General features: G+C 47.0%; 1 protein-coding gene across 1 annotated transcript in view; it reads left to right on the top strand.

Annotated features, from left to right (window-relative positions):
• The window catches only part of IL17RD (interleukin 17 receptor D), a 59,512-nt gene that overhangs the window by 18,466 nt on the left and 18,849 nt on the right, over nucleotides 1-22,197 (top strand). The window contains exon 2 of the mRNA XM_068983148.1: nucleotides 20,794-20,851. Within this exon, the coding sequence (XP_068839249.1) occupies nucleotides 20,794-20,851 (58 nt within the window). The remainder of the gene's footprint in view (nucleotides 1-20,793; nucleotides 20,852-22,197) is intronic.

Raw genomic sequence — 22,197 nt, forward strand, 5'->3', positions numbered from 1 at the left:
TAGCATTTAATGTCCATTAAGCAACCCCCCCCCCCCCCCCACTTTTTGCATTAGGCTGAAATTACCAATTCATAAGAACAACACAAGGAAACTCTGCTTGACAGTGCTAACGGGCAGGCAAGGAGACAAGAATGCTTGATAGGCTGCTAGGAAGCTGGTCATCTCCACAGGGGTCTATGACGCAGGTGGAAGGAGGAAAAGATGGGGAGAGACTGGGGAAGAGGTCACCTATGCAGAGGCCAGAATGGCCTACTGCTTGAGGACAGTGAGAAAGCTTTCTTGACGAAGAGCCTTATCTCCCAGGGTCATGCCCTCCGGAAGCTCTGAGCTTAGGAATGATGACAGGATGCCCTGGGAAGGTGCTGGGTGGTTTTAAACCCCCTGCAGCAGTGATAGAGCAGTGTTTTAATCCCCTGCAGAAAGGACTGAGATGTGCCTGATACATGCTGCTTGTACCTCTGAATACCCTCACCCCAAGAAATACAGCTTGGTTGTGAACACTTTCCCTGAACCTTTCCCAGCACCCCGTGATTTGATGGTTCCCTTCTGTAGCCTGTAACTGGTGGTACTCTGCCAGAAAGGCACTGGACAGGATGGCCAGTGTTTGGGGTTCACAGGCACTCTTGAGGGTCTCCCCAGTGCCACCAGCTGGTTCCTCACTGAGTGAGTTGCTGTGCTTTGCTGGTGAGACTGAGGATGAGGGGAGGCATGGGAGGAAGGGGACAGTCTTCTTGGGATCTGCTCCTTACTGGGAACTTGTTCTCTTTGTTCTGCTCTGGGCTGGTTGAAGCTTCAACCCTTGCAGAAAGCTCTGGCCTGGGTTAAAACATCTAGAAATAGGCTTCATACCTACGGAAATTGAGAAGGAGATAAATAATAGGGACTGCTTCTCCTGTTCTGATGTGCCTCCTGCCCTCTGTAAGTACAGACATATTTTAGCTCCAAATAAGTGGTTTGAGAAGCACTCCCTCACCCAGTCTTCACTCAGGCAGGCTCTTCCACCTGAGTGTCACTTCCTGGCCCCTGTCTGAGTCACTCTTAGACCCTTTGCTACTGCTGCTAAGTCGCTTCAGTCGTGTCCAACTCTGTGCGACCCCAGAGATGGCAGCCCATCAGGCTCCCCCTGGGATTCTCCAGGCAAGAACGCTGCCATTTCCTTCTCCAATGCGTGAAAGTGAAAAGTGAAAGTGAAGTCGCTCAGTCGTGTCCGACTCTTGGTGACCCCATGGACTGCAGCCCGCCAGGCTCCTCCATCCCTGGGATTTTCCAGGCAAGAGTACTGGAGTGGGGTGCCATAGACCCTTTGTGTGCTCTGCAAATCCTGGGTGCCCTGTGAATAGGGGCTGGATTACTTACTGAGTACAGATACTCAGTCTATGCACGTTAGGGCTTTGGGTTAAAGGGGTTTGGGGTGTTTTTTTCTCGCATTTTGGGGAGTGTGTGATGCCAGGAGGATGTTAGTGACTTGGCTCACCTGCATGGAAGCACCACCCTGCCTACTTGCATAGTGCTGCTGGCAGCCTGCGGGGACTAAGACTGTTCTCCCTGGACCTGTCCCCCTGACTCCTGGGAGGCAGTGGGAGAGTACCCCAGGGCCACCTCTCTGCTGGGGTCCCTTGGCTGGGGTCACTTGGCCCTGTCAGGATCGTCCAGGAGCAGTGGAGATGAAGTCCGTCTAGCTTAGACAGTTCCGTGCCTTTGCAGACAACACATTTCAGAAAGGATCCCACCACCACCCCCATGGCATTGTAAGGTGGCGGAAGGAAGCGGTGGCTGACAGCGGAGTTAAACAAACTTGAAGGTAGGTCACATTTTTGACATACCATTTTCCTCCGCCGTACCAGCAGCTGCCCTCTGCTTTGAAAGGGAGCTTAGCTGCTCACATAAACTTTGGCTTGTGATAATGTAAACTATTATTAGGATTATCTTTTTATTCATAATATATGCCTAGCTCTCTGTCTCCCTTATTTATGCTGTACTTGAAACACTCATTCACTCTCAGGACCCAAAGCCCTCTGAAAACCAAGAAACACTTTATATAATAGACTATCTATTTAAATCTCTCTGTGGTTAGAAAGAACTCTGGGAATGAAATCATTGGGTTGAGGAAGCTTCAAATCTCAGCAAATGTCCAGGTTGGAACTGGAATGTGACGTTGATGAAACATTTCAGTTATAAGACTTTTTTTTTGTTTTTTAAATGAAGGTTTGTTTGTCCCAAGCGTGATGGTTTTGATACAAAAATGCTTGGTTTTCATTTTGAGAATCTTCAGTTTTTAGTAGAGTCTCTTCTTCCATTTCATCACCACCTGGTGAAACCGTCTGTCACTTGGGACATTCTGGAAGTTAGAGAAGGTCCCCAGGCTCCCGCTGTGGTCAGCCAGAAATACCTCCCTGCATCCTTCAAGGGAGGGAAGCCCCAATGGTCTTACCTCAGGTGCTCCGGTGTGGTTTGTCAGCAGAGGACAGGTTAGTGTGCAAGCCAAAAAAAAAAAAAAAAAACAAACCCCAAACTAATAACCTTTTCAATTTTTCATAAGACGACTCTCCCACCCTTTTGTTTCTCTCTCCACTGCACCCCAAAGGAAGAAGCAGACTGAATTTTTAAGCACATCTGGACACTGTTTTTGTAAAGCTCTTACCCTGAATTCCCAGAAGGAACGTATTGGCTCCCATCTTTCCAAGCAGAAACTGAAATGACTCCTTTGTTTATAAGTACCGGGTTTGCATCTGTTAATAAATCTGGGAAGAAAGAAGTTGCACTGACGTGCGGGTCCTTAGCCAGGCCGACACACTCTCCTCTGCTCTGCCCTGAAGTCTTTGAGAGGTGCTAACGTCTAGGTTTGGCCCTTTTCGGTGGGGGTTGGGAAGCGGGGAGTAAGGGCTCCATGTGTCCCGTCTGAAATGACGTTTTCTGCTTTCTGTGACTGTAACAGTGTTGGGGCAGGAGTGCTTAGAGCCCTGGTCTGTCTGCTCTCGCTACCATGCAGTGCCCCCTTGGTGAATGCCATGTACAGACAGTCAGAGTAGAGTGCTCCAGGTCTGAGAGTCCAGAGGCTGGCAGTGGAATCCACCTTTCCCTTATCAGATAGTGTTTGTTTTCCTCTGAGGCAAATCTTCTAGAAGGTGATTGTTGCTGAGGAAAGTGAGGCTAATCTTTCTTTAATATCAGTCAACAAGATGTTGGCCTGGAGTTCTTCAGGTATGGGGAGAATTTCAAAACAGCGTGAAACTTTTAGGACTGAGATAGGTATTTGCTATGTTGGGTAGCTTGGAAGTTCCTTTTTTTTTTTTTTTGCCCTTAAAAAGTATGTTTACAAATTTAAGCTGTACCTTCTGGAAGACATGAGTGTAGTGTGGCTGTGAGGGTCAGGGTTCATTAGCGAAAAGCATTTAACCAGTGTAGGAGTTACTTTTCTTAAAATATGCCTCTCTTCCGGGTATCTGGAAATAAACTCAAGAGATGTAATATTCCTACAGGCCTCTTCTCAGAGATGAATCAAATTTCAGAGATGACCGCACTTCAGCTTTATTCCCCTACTTTTGGGGAAAAACTTGTTAGCCACAAAACCAAAACTGATCCACTTAAGCTTGGCAGTACTATGGATGTCTGCCTGTCAAATGGCCCTTAATGATGAAAAATGTCCAAAAGAGGATGGTCTGAAAATTAATATTTGTATTTGTGCTTTTGTGCAAAAATTCATTTCCAGGAGGTTAGGACAAAAAGAATATGCCTGAACTGAAGTTTAAGTTGAGAACTATGAGTTGTATCAATAATGTTCTAGCTTATCTTTCCAACTTTTTAAATTTCTTGTTGAATTCTGGGGTATTGTTGTTTATTCTGAATGCTAGCTATTAGGTTAGTTAGGGGTATTTGGCTGAAAAATGACCTGAGTGTTGGCTACCTCTACATTTCCAAGATAGTGTCGTTTCAAAACTGCCAGGAGATTGTTTTTTTTTTGTTGTTGTTGTTGTTTTTAAAACTAATTTAGCAGTAGCTCAGACTATAAACTGGTCTTCCTTGGTGGTTCAGTGGTAAAGAATCCACCTTCTACTGCCGGAGATGCAGGTTCGATCCCTGGATCAGGAAGATCCCCTGGAGAAGGGAATGGCTACCCACTCCCGTTTTCTTGCCTGAAAAATCCCACGGACAGAGGAGCCTGGCAGGCTACAGTCCATGGGTTTGCAGAAGAGTCAGACTTGGTTGAGCGACTAAACAACAACAAAAATGTGAAGTGCTGAGCAGAAATCGGGGAGTGTCATGACTTAGGGCCCCTGTGCTCTTCTCCATAGTGACATGGGAGATCGGATGGCTCTCCTGGCAGAATGCAAAGCTCTGATCCTGCACACAAAACCCTGACAGTGAACCAGATTCTTTTAAATGCCTTTTCCAGTGCTAATGTCATTTGTTTTTCTTTTTAAGTTTGCAACGTAAGAAAAGATTTCCTTTAGTTAGTATTTATAATGTGCTTCCTACTTTTGTAGAAAACCAGGGGATGGGTCTGAATAGCAACAAAAGACCTAGGAATTTATTTATATGGAGACGCTATTTTAAATGAGCCATCAATATACTTACTTGCTCAGGGATTTTCGTAATCAATAAGGTGGTTTTCATGTAGAAAATATCCATCCTAACATTCTGTTACATGAAACCTATTTGACATTCTTTCTTTTTTTTTTTTCCATTCTCCGTTACCTAATGGTCTTTCCTGGCTCTTCTTCTACTTAACCAACCCCACTTTTTCTATCTTCTTTTCCTCCTCATGGGCCCTAAATGTGGATAGTCCCATCCCACAAAGCCCTGTTCTTAGCCCTTCGTCCTTTTTTGTACCTCCTTTTAATTAGCCCATCTGCCATTAAGATTCTGTTGCTTGACCTCATGGGTGACTTCCTGCCTTATAATCCTGTATTTCCAAAAAAAAAAAAAAGGTATTACATCTAAGATTCCCTGTCGTCACCTCATCTTCACTTTTTTAAGAAAAAAAAGGAAAGACTCCTTCCCTGGGGTTCTATCTATATTGCTGTAAAATCACTAACCTTCCAGGTTTCCCAAAAGAGGAGCCCTCAAGTTGCCTTTGAATTCCATCATCACCTCTCTATCACATTTGTCGCAAAGGCCTGCCAGTTTTTTCCCTTAAAACCGCCTCAGACGGGTCCTTTCATCGTCCCCCCATCATCTCCATCCTTCTCACCTCACATCTGGACGCCTGCAGTGGCCGCCTCTCCCACCTCCAGTTGTCCCCCTTCCTAATTCTTCCTGCAAACATGGCTACAGCACCGTTTTATTAATTCCTTTGCTGCTCAGAATCCTTCAGTTCCTTTTTTTGTTGCTGTTTTTTTCCCCCTTTTCAAAAATTGTGGTAAAATATACATTTCATAAAATTTGCCATTTTAACCATTTAAAAAAGTGACATTAAGTCCATTCACATTGTTTGACAGCCATCACCACCATTCATGTCTAGAGTTTCATGTTCCTGAATGGAAACTCTAAACCCATCCCCCACCACCCCCAGCCCCTGGCAAACCTCTTATTCCACTTTCTGTCTCTGTGGAGTTGACTATGCTGGGTACCTTGTATGAAAGGAATCACACCGTCTCTGTCCGTTTGTGCCAAGGTCAGATTTTTAAAGATTGTTTTTCATCATTTTGATCTTTAGGAATTTTGTTGAAGAGTTGGTAGAGGCTAACAAAAGGGCCTTTGTTTCTGAGTCATCTTCTTTCTGTCTTTAGTGAGCTCTGCTGGGAGCATAGCACTGGTTTATCCCAAGTATAGATAGGACGGTCAGGGTGGGTGGGAGCGAGTGGGAACGATTAGAGAATGCAGATATTGACTCCCACCCTGAGTGTCTATGGTGCTGATTCCAACGGTTAGTGACATTTTTGGCCGTGGAGGGAAGATAGGTGAAAATTGGAAGTTGATGGTACTCTGGACTCCCCTTCCTCCTTCTAAAATGCCTTCCATCAGGCAGGAAATCAGGCCCATGTTCAAAATAAGAGGACTCATTAGAGCTGGAACTCTTATGAGACCCCAGCTCTAACCCTTTCTCTTCTGTCAGTGGCACCTTTGGTCCACAGGCCCCAGGATCTGACTCCTCCCTTTGATTCAGCTCTCTGGTCCTTTTGGTTCATCTTTTGAAGCTGCTGTTTTACTGTCTGTTTCTTGCTCTTCTCCACCTCCAGCCTAGCCCACTGCTACATCGACCCGGATCAGAGGTCCCTGCACCCTTCCCCTGCAGTCCCGCCTGCCACATCAGGCTGTGCTCACGTCTACTAGGCCCTCCCTTTAGGTCTTGCCAAACTCCAGGCTGTGCCACATGTAGAACCCATCCCACCTGTTCTTCCCAGCCCTGTGGTGCCAATCCTTTCAGGCTACTTGGGTGTTGGGTCGGTTACTCCAGCTTGCCAGTGTTCATTCTGGCTGGTGAGGGAGGCTCCTCATCCCTGAGGACTCAGGGCCATTTCCTGAGTGTTCACCATGTGGCCACATGCTCCTCTGTCTGCCTCTGCTTGGAAGGGTCTTCTCCCCATGCCCACCCTCTCCCACCCCTACCCACCCTCCCCCTACCCCCCGAAAGTGCGACACGCTACAGGGTCCAACCAGAGACCTGCCTCCTCTGTGAAAACACTTCTCTGGTGGCTGGTGGGCCTTCCCCTCTCCACTTCTCTGTCTCTGGGCTTCTGTTACTTGGAGCTCAGTTGTATAACTGAGCACATTCATTCCATAAATATAACATTACTGCCTCTAATTTAGTGTCTTTTAGCTTTGTTTTCCAAGACAGATGGTAAACTCCTGGAGGAGCATTGTTCTCCATCACTCAAAAGGACCTTCCCAGTGTAAAGTATATCTCTAGCCCTCAAGGTATCTGCTGATAAATTCTGGGGCACCAGCTAAGTTTTTGAGGCAAGATCCTTTTTCCTCCTTCATGCTACACGTGTGTTGTGATTCTAATCACAAAATGGAGTATACAGTTTTTATTGGTGAATTATTTTATCTCCTCAGCTTGCTCTGGAGAATCCGCCCACAGTGGTCTCCCCCCAGCCACCCGGGCTCTGAAGAGTTGGCGCTCAGAGGTTTCCGAGCCACTGTAATGTGATTACCGTGCAGGATAAAGCTGTTGTCAGCCGCTTCCTGGATTTGCCCATTTCCCTTTTAATTTTACACAGTTCTGTTATTCACATGAGACCGGCCAACTAATCATAAAATCTCCTAAATTTGTGTAATTTTCTTTTAAACATACAGCATAAATCATGGTAATTTGGTTACCCTACAGAGCAACATTTAGGGTACCCACCAACAGGCAGCCTACCGAAGTATTAACGTGTGTGTTGCCTTCTCCATGGATCTGCCTTGTTGCCTTTTCCATATACACAACTGCGTTCAGAACAGGTGAAAGGGCCCGCTACTTTTGCTAATTAGAGCTGGCTGAACGCTTAGAAATTCGCCAGTGGCCTTAATTCTCGCCTCCTTCGGACCTTTTCGCTGTTTTGCCCACATGGCTCTCCCAGTAGGAGCTACAGCAGCTAGAAGAGCTGCGTTAGCTGCTGCTGCTGAGGCGCTGCAGCCGTGTCTGACTCTTCACGGCCCCAGGGACTGCAGCCCACCAGGCTCCTCCGTCCACGGGATTTTCCAGGCAAGGGTGCTGGAGTGGGGTGCCAGTGCCTTCTCCGCTACATTAGCTAGTAGATATTTATCATAATAAATGGTGTGTGTATTAGGATCCTGCTTAAGTTAGAGTCCTTGTGACACGTGCAACGGGAGATCATTTGAAAGAGTTTCCAAAGAGATGCGGAGGGGAGGAGTTTTAGGGACGCTTTTCTTTCTACTGAGATATACACATATATTGACCTACAACATTGTGTAAGTTTAAGGGATAACATTGTGTACATTTAGGTTGATTGGATACATCTATATTGTAGTATGATTTACAGTAGCTTTAGCTGACACCTCTATCACATTACATAAATTATCAGTTCTTTTTTCTGTAATTAGAACGTTTAAGATCTAGTCTCTTAGCAATTTTGAAGTATTTGTCTGAGTTTTTCCAAAAGATGGAAAACCCAAATAAACTTTTTGGCCAACCCAATATACAGTGCAATAGTATTGACTAGAGAAGATGGTCACATTCTTCTCTGTACTTAGGTTTCTTTTGCCTTGAACTTGTTATATTTACAAAAGTAATAAAGCCCCTTTCAAAGAAAAGCCCGCTATTTTCCCAGAAACTTGAAAACCCACGCCTAGGGTTCTCTATTTGAGAACCACCGAGTATTGCGCCCCTCGTGGACAGTTGGGGAAGCAGCCGATAGGGCTTGGTACCTGGTCCCACCCGGCCTGGCGGGGAGGGGACTTCCTCAGTGTCCCCGCTTCCTCGGTCCTCCTATGGCTGACCTGGCTCCATGTCCCACAGAGCCTGACAGCTTGGCCTCATGTCCACCCAGCTGCTCATTCTCAGCTTGAAATCATTTTGGCCAAAACCTTCAGACCTCCCTTTTTTATTTTCTTAAAAATACCTAATCACTGCTTCTTTTATTTATTTATTTATTTTCTGGTAAGTGTCTGTTTCATCCTAACTTCATGATACAACCCACTTCATGATAAAAAGCCACTACAGGCTTCTAATTTTGTTCCACCATGTTGCTTTGATTCTGGAAGCACTTCTCCACAGAAGGCTGATGAAGGGGATAGGATGCATCGAGTTCTTTCTGTTGACGGGTCAAGGAGGAAGGCTGTGTATTTCATTTGCGCGCCTCACCCCCTTGGGGGAGTAGGATCCACCAACAGCACCACTCCACCAGTGCTGTGCTATTTGCCTGGTCTGCCTCACGCATATTGGGTAATTTACCTCCATACCAGTCTGCCAAGAGTCCCTGGGGAGGTGGGGCAGGGACCTCTCATTCCTGGGAACTCTGCGTGTTCACCTTCACCGACAAGGAATATTTATTTAAGTCTGAAATCAACTGAGACATTGATACTCATTTTTTACCTTATGCTTTGCCCTCCTTCTCAGAATGACATTCTGGCCATTCAAGGAAATTAAAACAAAGCTGAATAGTTTTTGGCAAACACAATTGTTTCCTGGCCTAAATCACACAATGATTTAATTGGTATGTCATTGTGTGTGTGTTTGCATGGGAGTATTTTAATGGGAATTCCATGTGGTATCATTGGAAAACTGGGAAAGAGAGCCTTCTGGATTTATTGCTTATAGTTTAAGGGCAGACTACTGGCTTCCATCCAAGAAGTAGGGAGACTTCAAGTTGCAGGGATCATTAGTGTTTGAATATATCCTTCCGCTCACCTATTATTTAGAAATTGGTTTGGCAAAAGGTAAAAACCAGAACCAAAGGTGAACTGATTTACTCTTTGAAACTTGTAGGGTTCATCAGAATCAACTTGTGGGGGTCTTGGCATCTTGGTGGTGACAGTCTCCTTTCTCTGTTTTTACTGATACCTAACTTTTGAATCTCGAATAAGTTTTGGTATGTCTGGAGTAAGAAGTCAAAATTGTAGATTAGTCTTCATTTTGGGAAACTGGGGTTTGAGATTATCCTCCCTAATGGTTCTTCGGCAAATATTTGAGATCGTGTCCCAAACCCAACCTAATTTTGTGTGTTGACAACAGATATCAAAGATAGGAAGGAGCAGTTGAGCAGGAGTGGGAAACTCAGCCATTCTCTCCTTCTTCTGGACTCTATGAGTGTGTTCCTTTCCATTCAGCCAAAGGGGGGAAAAGGAATAAGTACAATTAACCACACAGTAGTTTGTGTTTTTTAAAAAAACTTTGCTCATTAGAAAGGACTTGACTGCAAACGGGACTTGTCACCTGTGATCTTAAAAGTGATAGAGGCTCTTCGTGGGTTCAGGTGGTTAACAGCAGAAATGGTTATCTTTTACGTTCCCACTTTAAGTTCCCACTTTAAGTTCATGAGTCCCAGAGTCTTTGACAAAATCTTCAATTACTCAGTTGGAACAAATAATGGCTACAAAGGATAACAGTTGAGGCATTAATCTGGAGTTTTATTTAAAACTGAGATCTTACATTTAACCACTTCCCTCCCTCATTTGACTTTTGTTTTTTAATTGCCAGAGTTTCCCCCTGGGTCTCTAAACTGCTCCCTCTGTGGACCTGGTGTTAAGCTATCGATAAGGCAGGCAGGTGAGAGCCTCGGTGGCTTTCAGGAATCCTGAAACCTCTTGAAGAACTCACATGCATATACGTGGACCCACAGCTCTCCCCAAATCCTCAGACATCTGTGTCCCCAAATAAAAAGCTGGAGCATTCTGTTGGGAAGGATAGGCTATCTAACAACTCAGACTCCCTGCTCCTACCCATTTTTCTGATCTGATTAGTGTTTGAAAGCCTCAGGATGTTACTCAAACCTTCAGCACATTCTTGCATCTTGAGACCATCTTGCACTTCAGCCTTTGAGCATGCTTGAATGGGACACCTGTGCTTAGGCAGGCAGCAGGCTGGGGGTCGGACAGTCCCTCTATCATTTTGTCTGAGCACTATCATCTTTATCCGTTTTCAGCCTCCTTAATGCAGGGTGAATAACAGGTACTCAGCAAATTCGAGTGGCCTGCCTGTAGGGGAACAACTCTAGAAAATCGACATGGAGATTTCATACTGTTCTCAGGAACTAAGATTCCTCCCAGTTGGGAGAACCAAGACTGTTGAGAATTGCCCCCAGAGTGTTTGGTGGGCTGGAGGAGCAACTGAGGTGGTGGGCGGAGGAGAAGCTTGTTCACATGCTTGTTAACATTTGAGGGTCTTTGACAAAGGAAGTCTAATGCCCTGCCCCGGTCAGCCGGCGATTGCCCCCTGGGAGGCCCCCGTTGTGCACAGGAAGTCAGACACTAATGATGTTAGCAAGGGGACAAAGGCGCCCGGCCCGGGAAGGGCCTAATTGCTGTGTCCGGCTCCCAGGAGGCCAGCCTCAAGCTGGTGGGGGCTGGGCAGGATGCGCTAAGTGTTAACACCTGGAGCCACACTGCTGACTTCCTGGTGCTTTTTTTTCTTCTGTGTGACTGGGTTCAGGCACACGCGCAAGAGAGCACACACACATGCACACACAGGCATGCACACACACTGGCTGCATCTCAGGGACACTTTGGGATGTGGTATCTAACAAGCTAGTTGAAAGTGTTGGATCAGGAGGTCACAGGGCTGAGAACCAGGAAGCCTGAGTCCCCTCAACCCGCTCTTGGGGCTTGGTGACTATTGTTTCACCTCTGGGTGGGCTGACTCTCTTCCTCTCCTCCGTGAAATCTGAGAAAGGCCAGACTTTGCAAAGAGGCAGATATGTATTAGGAAGGTCACTGGAGTTTTGGCTCAGGACATTCGAGTCAGTATGGATGGAAGAGTGCTCCCAGGGAGAAGAGAGATGAGGGTCTTTACCCCTGTTCTGAGCCTGTTGGGGCCCTAGGGAGGGAGATGAGGGACGATGGGAAGCACCTGCCAGCACCTATGGGGCGTGTGTATATCTGAGCCCACACCCAGAGGGGTCAGTTGTATGTGGGGGTTGCTTCCCAGAGAAAGAGGAAGCCAAGATGCACCCCCTCATTTCTAAGTGGAGTCTCTGAATTCTTTTTGTCTAAACACGACTCTGGAAAGTGCTCAGTGGTCTCTCCAGAGCTCTGGGAATGTCCCAGAGTTGTTTCGGGGGTGGGGGCGAGGTTTCCCCCAGGAATGTTTCTGGGGGAAGTAGGGTGAGGAGTGTTTCTCACAGGCTTCTCCTAGGGGCTCTAGAAACTTTCTCCTTAACAGCAAAGGGGTCATCAGCAATTAAAAGTGAAGACCTCCTGCTATGGCAGGAGCACTGCTGGGATGGCCTTAGTGGCTCATTTCCGGCAACCGGCCAAGCAGCCCTGGATCCTGAGCCTGGTCCCTCCCGAAAGCAGATGATGGGAGGTGGCCCAGAGCACAGGGGACTGCCTTGGATTTTTGCAGCCAGAGACAGGAAAGTTTAAAAAGGATGCTTGATGGCTGTGAAGGAGGGAAAGCCACAAGTAACTTATGGAAAGGGGTATAATGTTGACTTGCTGCTTCCCGCTGTTATTTTAAGGTTTTTCTGTCCAAGACCACCATGTGGACAGAAATAATAGGCCGACAAAAGGGGTCGCCTTGCTTTATAGAGCAGCCTGTGATGTTTCAATTAGCACTAAAACCTGAGAGGGCAGCCTTCCATAATTTCCGAAGATGTGAAATCCACCTTGAAGGAAGCACATGTGTGGGGCATCCAGGGGACTGGCCTCACCGGAAGAGGCTGGGTCCCCATGGCAACGCCACGGTCCCCCATTTCTGCAGGCATCTGTGCTGCAAAAGCAGAATTCCAGATGTGATACAGCATTTGGAGGCTCAATCCCCTGGCCTTGGAAACTGTATTTGAAGTCAGCAGAATTCAGTCCTCGCTCTCTGTGTGGTCCTAAGGCTTTTTATTAGTAGTTTTGTTTTGATCCGAACATTTCCTCTGAGCTTAGGCATAACAATCATGTTTATAGCTTTAATTTTTTCCTCTGCTGTCTAATCACTATTTTGCCCTCGCAGGAAGAAACTTTTCTTGGGCTTCTGGAGTGAAGTCTTTGTAATCGCCTTTCCGAGCTAAGTGAGAGCGAGCCTGTAGCCGATTGGCCGGGTGTGTGCTTGGGTGGCTGGTGTTTGCTTCCCCCTCGTACCCAGTATTTACAGAAAACCAGGTTATATGTGTCGATGCGTTGCCCATGTGTGCTTTTGAAACTGCAGATATGTTGACGGTTACCTTAAGGATGCTGCTGCTTTAACATGCGGTTCTCATTTGCGTGGATGGGAGTGGTGTGTGCAAGTGGAGGGGAGAGGCTTGGCTCTTCGTCCAGAGGCATGTTTTATAGCTTGCTTTTAACGTTCGGAGAATTGGAAAAATGGAACAATCCTGTCTATTTGCGAGTATCAGCCACAAGAGAACACACTGCCCAGATTCCTAACAGACTCATTGGAAAAAGTACTTGGGGTTTTGCTTTGTGAAAACCAGGGCAGCTGCAGAGTTTTGTTTTGTTTTTAAACACGAGGAAAAAAGTCAGCATGCACGTGTGTGTGTGTGTGTGTGTGTGTGTGTGTGTGTGTGTGTGTGTGTTGATATCTGGGCTTTTACTGTATTTGCATGTTCCAGTGGCAAGGTAAAGAGAAAATTATGAAGTCTGCAGCAAGGAAGGTTATATTAAAATTTATTAGATCCCATTTAGGCCACCACCATGTAGAAAAGTTGCTGCCGTACTGCAATACATAAATAAATGTATCAAGTCAACACTTTGTACAGTTTAAACTTACACAGCATTATATGTCAATGATATCGCAAAAAAAAAGATAAAAAAAGAAAAATTTCTGAGAAACAACGCATATAAATGCCTTCCCACACTTCTGTCTTTAGTGAATGGATTTCTTTTTCCAGGGCGGGCATGGAGGCAGGGTGAAAGAGTGAAAAGACGCTCAGATGAAAACTAGAGCTTTCAGTTTGATAAGCAGGACACATGGTAACTTGGCATAGGTTGGCTCCATGTTAGAGCTCAGAAACAATTGTCCCTTCAGCTTTCCTTCGGGGAGCGTGAAATTAGGAACATGTGTGCAATGATTAGCAACATGTCAGAGATGAATCATGATTACGGCTTTGGTCTGGTGCACAGGCGATGCTGTGGAGAAGTTATTTCCTACCTCCTCCAGCAAATCTCTCTAATTAGCTTAAGATCTCCGGGTCTTTTTGGGCCGACGTGGTAATTGCTGGTGGGAACCCACCAGCTCTACCCCCACAGAGCTTGTGTGTTCCCCACTAGACATCCGAGCCCTCACCTCCCTAAAGCAGACAGCTGGCTGGCACCCCGTGTGTCTGAAGTTGGTTGCTTCTAGATGGGGAGTGGGAGAGAACAGCTCCTGGGAATGTGGCATGAATATCTTGGATAGACAGATCCGGGCCCAAGCTGGCTTTGTGATTTACTCTCCTTGTGTTTTGGGTTTGCCAGCATTCTCCTCGGCTTACATCACCTAGGGCTTCTCTGCCTTTGCTGCTTTTTGTTGTTTTTTTTTTTAAACTGAAGGTTTGAACTCAAGTAAGTGGGATCTGTCTTCATTTATGAAACCCTCTGAACCTGCATGAACTACATTGGCCCCATGTTCTGCCTCTTGCCCCAGTGATGTCCACTGGTCACAGGCAAAAATGTCACTCCCCTTGTGCATTTTAAGCTTCACAAAGCTGTCTGCTATCTTTTTAATCTCATTGACTGGCTTGTAAACTCACGGTGAAGGACACGTTATGTACAACAAGATGTTTGAGTTGTGCATAATTTTAAGTAGTTACTTGGTTGGTGTGCCTTTAAAAAAAAAAATCTTTTCAGGGACTTCCCTGGCAGTCCAGTGGTTAAGACTTCACGCTCCCAATGCAGGTGGGTGCAGGTTCAATCCCTGGTCAGGGAACTAAGATCCTGTATGCCGTACATCGTGCCCCCCAAAAAAAAACATCCTTTCAGTTCTTCCTGACAAATGCTCTTATTCAAACTTTCCCCTAATCTCAGTTCACTGAAACTTCAGTGACTTTCTGAAAGTTCCTTCACCACAGTTGATTTGAAGGCAGTCTCACGTTAGGCCTTACCGTTTGGCCTGTTTTCCGTTGGAAGGGGGGCACTATAATCGGCATGGTCCTTTTCAAAATGCGTTTTTCCAAAGTGGCACTTACGCTGTTCTGGAGCTGGAATGGGAATGTTGCTCTGGAAAGTTGGTGTTTTCAAAAGGCCTAGAGTCCCACAGGGCCCCCCAGGAAACTGGCCAGCTGTCAGCCCCTGGTGGCAATGCTGGCTGCTCTATATGGGATCCCGCCCCATGGCTGAATTTTGTGTCCAGGCCTGTGCCTTTTTTTGCCATCTGGGTGGAGCATGGTGTAGTTTTTTGCCTTTTGAATTTTATTCCTTTCGAGCACTTAAGGGTGTTCCTTCCCCTCCCGCTTCCAGAGTAAAAGCTGTTTTCTCCATTCTCTTTGCGTTTGCTGCTTCTTTCTCTGCTTAGCATAGAGGGATCACAGCCCAGCTAGGGTGCCCCAGCTTTACTCCTGAGCTCATATTGGAACAAATTAAAAGCTGCTGTTAGTGCAGCAAGTAGGGGTGGTTAATTAAGAATGTGACACCCTGAGGTCACAGCGCTGGCATTTTTAAGTAATAGGCAACAAGCAAGTATTCTTAATTTTCAGCTCATTAAATATCAAAACAAATGTAGTAGGTAAAAGCTCCGAATTGTTTCCTGAAGAAACAGCTTCTGAAGCTGTTGACCAGCTTTGTGAGTGGCCTTCTCTGTGTTCTCTAACGGCAGGCCCTGACTGTAAGCCCTTAAGGCCCCTCTGTCATACCAAGCTAGGACCTCCTGGGTTCCTGGGTGTATAACTGGCTCAGTTATACATGCATTCATTATGACAGAAAGCTAATAATTGTCAGGGGCAAGGGCTGACAGTGGGACCGACCTAGTCACTTTGCCTTGAGTTTCTCCCCATTTGAGCAGTTTGCAGGAATGGAGTCTCTGGGTCACCCAGTTCCCACCACAAGCACCAGCAGAACACAGTCCTCAGCCTGCTGGTTGGTGCCTTCTTCCACCTCGCTCTGACCTGCACGGCTGCCGCTTCTCCCACTGTGCCCCCAAGGTCTGACTGCTGGAAACATCGTACCTGGAAATGCCACTTCCTGGGGGCATCCCCTGCCTACCTCATGTGTCCCCTTGTAGCATAGCTCTCAGTGTGTTTATTAGGGCAGGAGTCTTCTCAGGAATCATGACACAACCATTGCTGCCTGTGAAATAGCTGTTTCATCAGGTGCCGTGCAGAGCACTTGACACGTATCAATCATCTCACGTGGTCCTCACACCAATCCTTCCCCAGGAGCTTGATTCCAACCCTTTACAGCACTGAGAAATGAAGCTCAGAAAGGTTGAGAAGCTTGCCCAAGGTCACACAGCTGCAAGGTGAGGAGATCTGCACACACCTCTGGCAATCCCAGAGCCCACTCTCTCAACCACTCTTCTACTCCAGATGAACCCCAGCGTCGCTACACAGAAGCGTCTGTGTAGGATGGCAAAATCTGCAGCAGCCGTGCTCGTGGATCAGTGTTCCACGTCTGCCTGAAGCGGGGGTGGGAGAGGGCGCATGAGAGTGATCGGTCAGCAGCGGGGGAGAAGGACAGCACAACTGTGTGTGTGTGTGGCGTTGAGACGCAGTTCATCCCTGTGGCAGTTGAAATTATGTAAGTAATTAGCTTTCAATCGCTGCTGTAATAAAAAGTTGCCACCGTACAACAGTGTAACCCAGCTATACTCCAGTATGAAAAAGGAAATGACAACCCACTCCAGCAATCTTGCCTGGAAAATTCCATAGATAGAGAAGCCTGGTGGGCTACAGTCCATGGGATTGCAGTTGGACATGCCTGAGCACGCACGTATGTTCACACGTGCATACTCCAGTAAAAATTAATTTTAAAAAGTTACCACCAACTTAGTGACTTAAAATACCACAAACTTATTATCTTATAGCTCTTGACATCAGAACTCCAAAATGAATCTTCTGGGGCTGAAATCAAGGTGTCGGTGGCCTCTATCTGGAGGCTCTGGGGGGAGAATCCATTCCTTGCCTTTTCCAGCATCTAGTGACTGAACTAACTGCATTCCTCAGCCTATTAACCCCTTCTTCCTCCATCTTCCAAAGCAGTAGTATAAGATCTTTAAATCGTCTTTAAACCATCTCTCTGCCTTCTATGTCCATTGTCGTGTCTCCTCTGACTGACCATCCCGTTTCCCTCTCCTAAGGACCTTTGTGATTATTATTAGGCCCACCTGGATAATTCAGACTCCTTTCCCCTACATTTCAAGATCCTGAAACTTAATTGTATTGCCCCTTTGTTGCTCAGACGGTAAAGCGTCTGCCTGCAATGCGGGAGACCCGGGTTCAGTCCCTGGGTCGGGAAGATCCCCTGGAGAAGGAAATGGCAACCCACTCCAGTACTCATGCCTGGAAAATTCCATGGATGGAGAAGCCTGGTGGGCTGCAGTTCATGGGGTCACAAAGAGTTGGACACAACTGAGCGACTTCACTTTCACTTTGTTATGTAAAGTAACGTATTCATGGATTCTGGAGCTTGTATGCAGATGTGTTGCAGGGGTGGTTGTTTTCTGTCTACCACCAACTGTAAAGAAAACCAGTGCGCTGTGGGCCAGCCCGGGCACACTGCTTCTCAGGTGGGTCCTAGGACTCTGGAGCAGCTGAAGCATTACTTGGATGTGAGCTGCGGACAGCCTGGTGGAGTGTCTGTTTGAGGCATGTGCTGAGAAGCTGTGTACTCGACGTCCCACTGTGAAAAGTCTTTACAGCGTACACAGGAGCACCTGTCTCTTGGTCGCACGATCAGCCTTGGTTGATCACATGGTCTTTTGGTCTCTGATCTTCTGTGGAATTAGGATGACCACCTTGCCTCTGCATTCAGAGAAGTGCTATGCTGGTCAAATTGTGGGGATGGATCACTGTGCTCCCATCAAGTGAAGTGCACAGGCAGGGACTTCCCTGGTGGTCTGGTGGCCAAGTCTCCAAGCTCCCAATGCCGGCAGGCTTGGGTTCGATCCCTGGTCAGGGAACTATATCCCACGTGCCACAACTAAAAGATCCTACATGCTGCAGCTAAGACCCAGAACCTACCAAATAAACAAACAAGTAAGTAAATAAGTATATTAAAAAAAAAAAGTTTGTAGGCAAGCTGATGTGTTAGGAACACAGTATGAGAGGGACTAGGCTAAGGTGAGAAGCTCACAGAGGAGCAGGCCCCGGGTGAAGGGAAGGGCATTTAGGGAATATGTGTGTCCCCTGAACATATACTGAGCAGTCGTGTAGGCCCAGAACAAGGTGGGAGGTGGGGAGGGGAATGATTGACAGGGTAGTAAGGGGCCACGTCAGGAATGGTCTAAGTGGGGCAGGGAGCCATTGGTGGGCTTGGAACAGAATGAGGGCAGATTTGCACGTCAGGAGATCACCTTGGTGACCAGAGGCCATGCCCTACCCCCTGCCACCTGCCCCAGGTCAGGACCTAGGACTGGTTCTTGGCCCAGTGTTGTTTGGGGCTCGGATGAAGGTGGAATGCTCAGTTGGTGGTGAATGGATGCTACAGGCAAGCCTCATTGTCCTTTGAGGCCAGGTTCCTGGGCCTGCCTCTGAGCAGCTTCACCTACATCACAGAGCCCTTATTTACGGTGATTTTGGTTCCTGTATGCAGAATATAGCCCCTCTCGCTGTCTTGGTCTCCTTTCCATAGTGCATTCATGGCAAGTGCCCAATGAATATCTGTTAAAAACATGTTGCAGTAGAAATATAGGGAGAACAAGAGCAAAATGAAAAGCTGATGTGATTGGTCATCAGAGTCCTACACGCCTCAGGGCATGCTATTAAATGGAATGCATTTCCTTTTTGAAAAATGGTTCCTCTGCATGGCTTCCTGTGGCCCTCCTCAAACTCCCATCTCAGAGGAAAGAATTGTCTTTTAATAAAAAGACAATTTGATGAGACTCAGACCCAGTGGAGTGAAGTGGTTTGCCCTTGGTCCCAGCTAGAGGATGAAGGATTACGGTACTTTCATTGGCCTGGATTACATTTTTTTTCTTTCCCTCTCCTGAGACTCCCCTTTCCCCTCCATTCTAGCCCAATTATTCTTCCCTCTTTTAAACTTCTGGTACGCAGTGTTCTTACCCTGGGTTTATCCTTTCTGACGTACTGTTTGTGACATTTCATACTCTGAATGCTTATTTATGGCCCTGTTACCATAGCTACATAGACCTTGTATGCCTTCTATACTGAGAGTTCTTGGAGGGTCAAGGTGTGATTTGAGATTTGTCTGTATGTGCTATGTGTGATTTGCATTCTTTGAATGAATGAACCACTTTGCTCTCAAGGGTAGGGATAATGACTTTCATTTACCTCTGTACCTCGCATAATGTTTGACTCATAATAGATGTGTGTCAGTCGCTCATTCATGTCCGACTCTTTGCGACCCCATGGACTATAGCCCTCCAGGCTCCCCTGTCCATGGGATTCTCCAGGCAAGAATACTGGAGTGGGTTGCCATTCCCTTCTCCAGGGGATCTTCCCAACCCAAGGATCAAATCCTGGCATCCTGCATTGCAGGCAGATTCTTTACCATCTGAGCCACCAGGGAATCCAGGTGAATTTTGGTCCTGGGGTTTTGCATGGGAGGCGAAGTGTATGGCTTGGGTGTCTCTGGGGTCCTAAGACCTAGGTGTCATGGAGGTACTGTATCCTCTCCTTCCTGGTCTCCTTCTGGTCGTGGTGCTCTGGTTGTGGCCATCTGTAGCTTGGGCATCCTCCAGTTGCAGACTTGTGGGCCTGTCCCTAAGCAGTAATAAAGGCATTTAAGGTTTGAGTAAGGTATTAACACTTTGCAAAGTGCTTCAACTCAGATGAGGAATTCTGGAATCTTGTATATACGTGGAAGGGAGGATGGAAGGAGGACAGCTGGAGAAGGAAGGTTAACCAGGAAGAAGGGGAGGGGAACCCCAACTGATCATGGAGCTAATGTGCCACGATGATTTAGATTTTCTGTTAACCATTTCTTCCTCATTTTAATTAGAACGAGGTGTGTCCCTCCCTTTCTGCACAGCTGTGCTTTCCCAAGGTCTGTGTTTATCTGAGCCCAGGGATACAGTTTCAGTGGGTGTGCCTGGCGTCAGGATAAGCTGAGTGAACATGCCTGTACCATATGGATGTGCTGGGACTGTGGCCTGAGACCCCGGGCTCCGTCAGAAGGGTTCCGCACATCGCGTCTCAGTGTAACAACTGCCCGTTAAATACCAGACTGCCAGCATATGGTTTTCCCCAGCATCCTCCTTGTCGGGTGGAAATTGTAGCTGTGTGGTTAGAATATTTTCCCATCAGTTAGCATCTAAGAATTAGCGTTTTGTGTGTGGGGAAGAATCCTGCAATTCATGCTGAATGATGCACTTGCTGATGGTTACAGAAACAGTTAAACCAGAGTCTTAGCTGATCTTTCCCATGGTGGATAAGTGGTGGGTCAGGAAAAGGCGGGGCCACCAGGAGGATGCCGGGGGCTCCCGTGTGGATGCTGTAATTAAAGTGGGAAGTCTGGCGGAGCTGTTAGCCCTGCTATTAGGAGTGCAGATGGCTAGCGGCCACATCAGTGAGAGTCGGAGGTAGACCTTTTAAAGTCCTTTCTTTTTCTTTTATGACCCACCGTCTATGCTCCAAGCATAGGTATGGAGGCAGTGAAGAATTTTCTCATTAAAAGTAACAGCTTATTCCCACACTCATTCCCGCTCTTGGAATGAAAAACCTGTTTCCTCAAACTTTAGGAATCGCCTATCTGTCGTGGCTTAATAGGGCTTTTGGACAAGAGTGTCTGGTAGGCAAATTTTATAACCAATCAGCGCTCAAAGTGAATCCAACTGGAAGGGCTCCAGCTGGCAGCTCATGGTCACTCTCTCCCAATTTTACTGTTAATGAATTATTATTTAACCCCCAAACACAGAGCAGCCAGCTGCTATTGTTTCAGGGGAAGTGAGTACCCCTGATCCCCGTGGCCTGGCAGTTAGGAACCTCCTGGGCTGGAGGGAGTTGGGTGGGGGGAACCGGGGATGGGGAGCCATGAAAAGCATGGATGTTGCTCGGTGACTGGCATGACCCTGGGTCTCTGCAATCTTGTGTGCGTTTTGACTCCATGGGGATCTGGGTTGGAAAAGCAAATTGGCTTCACTCCTCCTCATGTTCTCCTGTTTTCCCACAGGGAGTGGGGCCGGCCAGCAGAAACAGCGGGCTGCACAACATCACCTTCAGATATGACAGTAAGTAAACGACTTGGCCGCTGAAGAACAGAGCCCCTTCAGTGATCTAAAGCTTGCATGGTCGTGCTTAATCGGGGACCCTGCAGGTCCTCGAGTTGGGGGATTTCCTGAACTCACTCAGGTTTGTCAACAGAGCCGAAGCACCTCAGACTCGTCTAAGCCACCCAAGTATTTCAGAGCTTGAACAGGTTGGTTGTCCTCCAGAGTGCTGAGAGAAGCTGTGTGGGGAGACCTCTCCTGCCTTCTTCAGGAGATAGCCATATCCTTAGGAACAACCCAGATGCCCTTGGGCCCAGCAGGGGTCACATGAGCAAAGCACCCCAAGCACAGGATGCTTGAGAGTGATGGGGACGGTGGTAAACTGGACAAGCCCGTGTCTTGTCCTAGAGGAGCACTGGGTCCTCCGTTCCAGCTCAGTCAGATGTGGTTTGCACAAGGAGTGGGGAATTTGAATTTTTTTAGTTTGAGCATTTTGGCAGGGGAGGCATGCTGTGTGCCATTCAGGGACCTTAGTTCCCCGACCAAGGATTAAACCTGTGCCCCCTGCATTGGAGGGTGCAAAGTCTTAACCACTGGACCACCGAGGGAAGTCCCAGCACGGATTTAAAAAGATATATAGTGTATATTACCATTTGTAAAATAGATGACCAGTGCAAGTTTGATGCATGAAGCAGAGCACTCAAAGCCGGTGCTCTGGAACAACCCAGAGGGATGGGGTGGGGAGGGAGGTGGGAGGGGGGGTTTCAGGATAAGGGGGACACATGTACACCCAGGGTTGATTCATGTCAATACATGGCAAAAATCACCACAGTATTGTAATTATCCTCCAATTAAAATAAATAAATTAATTTAAAAAATATATTGGCATTTACTTAAAAGTTTTCACAAACACAGAGTGGGCTGAGTTAATCTGTGTCTCAGATGGGCCCGAGTGTCTCGAGTCAGCCATCTCTGATGGGGGCCTGAGTTCTCACCCCGTCCCCCATCTCATCAGCCATGAACGACGGCCAACGACTCCACTTTTCCAAACCTCAGTTTTCTCATCATGTGAAATAAGGATAAACTTCCTCAGCACCATTTTGAGACTTAAGTAAGGTAATGCTTATAACTGCTCATCTCAGGATCTGGCCTTCAGTGTGCACTCAGTAACTGATATTGTTACTATTAGAAGTCATTCCAACTGGAGCTGGAACCCAAGCACCTTTTTGGGCCCTTCTGTCAAGGAATTATGACTTTTTCTGACAAATTGTTTCCTGAGGGCAGGTTGGGTTTGGTTTTTTTTTTTTTTTTTTCTGATGAAGCATGTAGAACCCCTCTGAGCATCTGCTTTCATGCCCTAGAAGGTA

The sequence above is a fragment of the Capricornis sumatraensis genome, chromosome 10 (genome assembly GCF_032405125.1).
Source record: "Capricornis sumatraensis isolate serow.1 chromosome 10, serow.2, whole genome shotgun sequence".
In the NCBI taxonomy this organism is placed as follows: domain Eukaryota; kingdom Metazoa; phylum Chordata; class Mammalia; order Artiodactyla; family Bovidae; genus Capricornis; species Capricornis sumatraensis.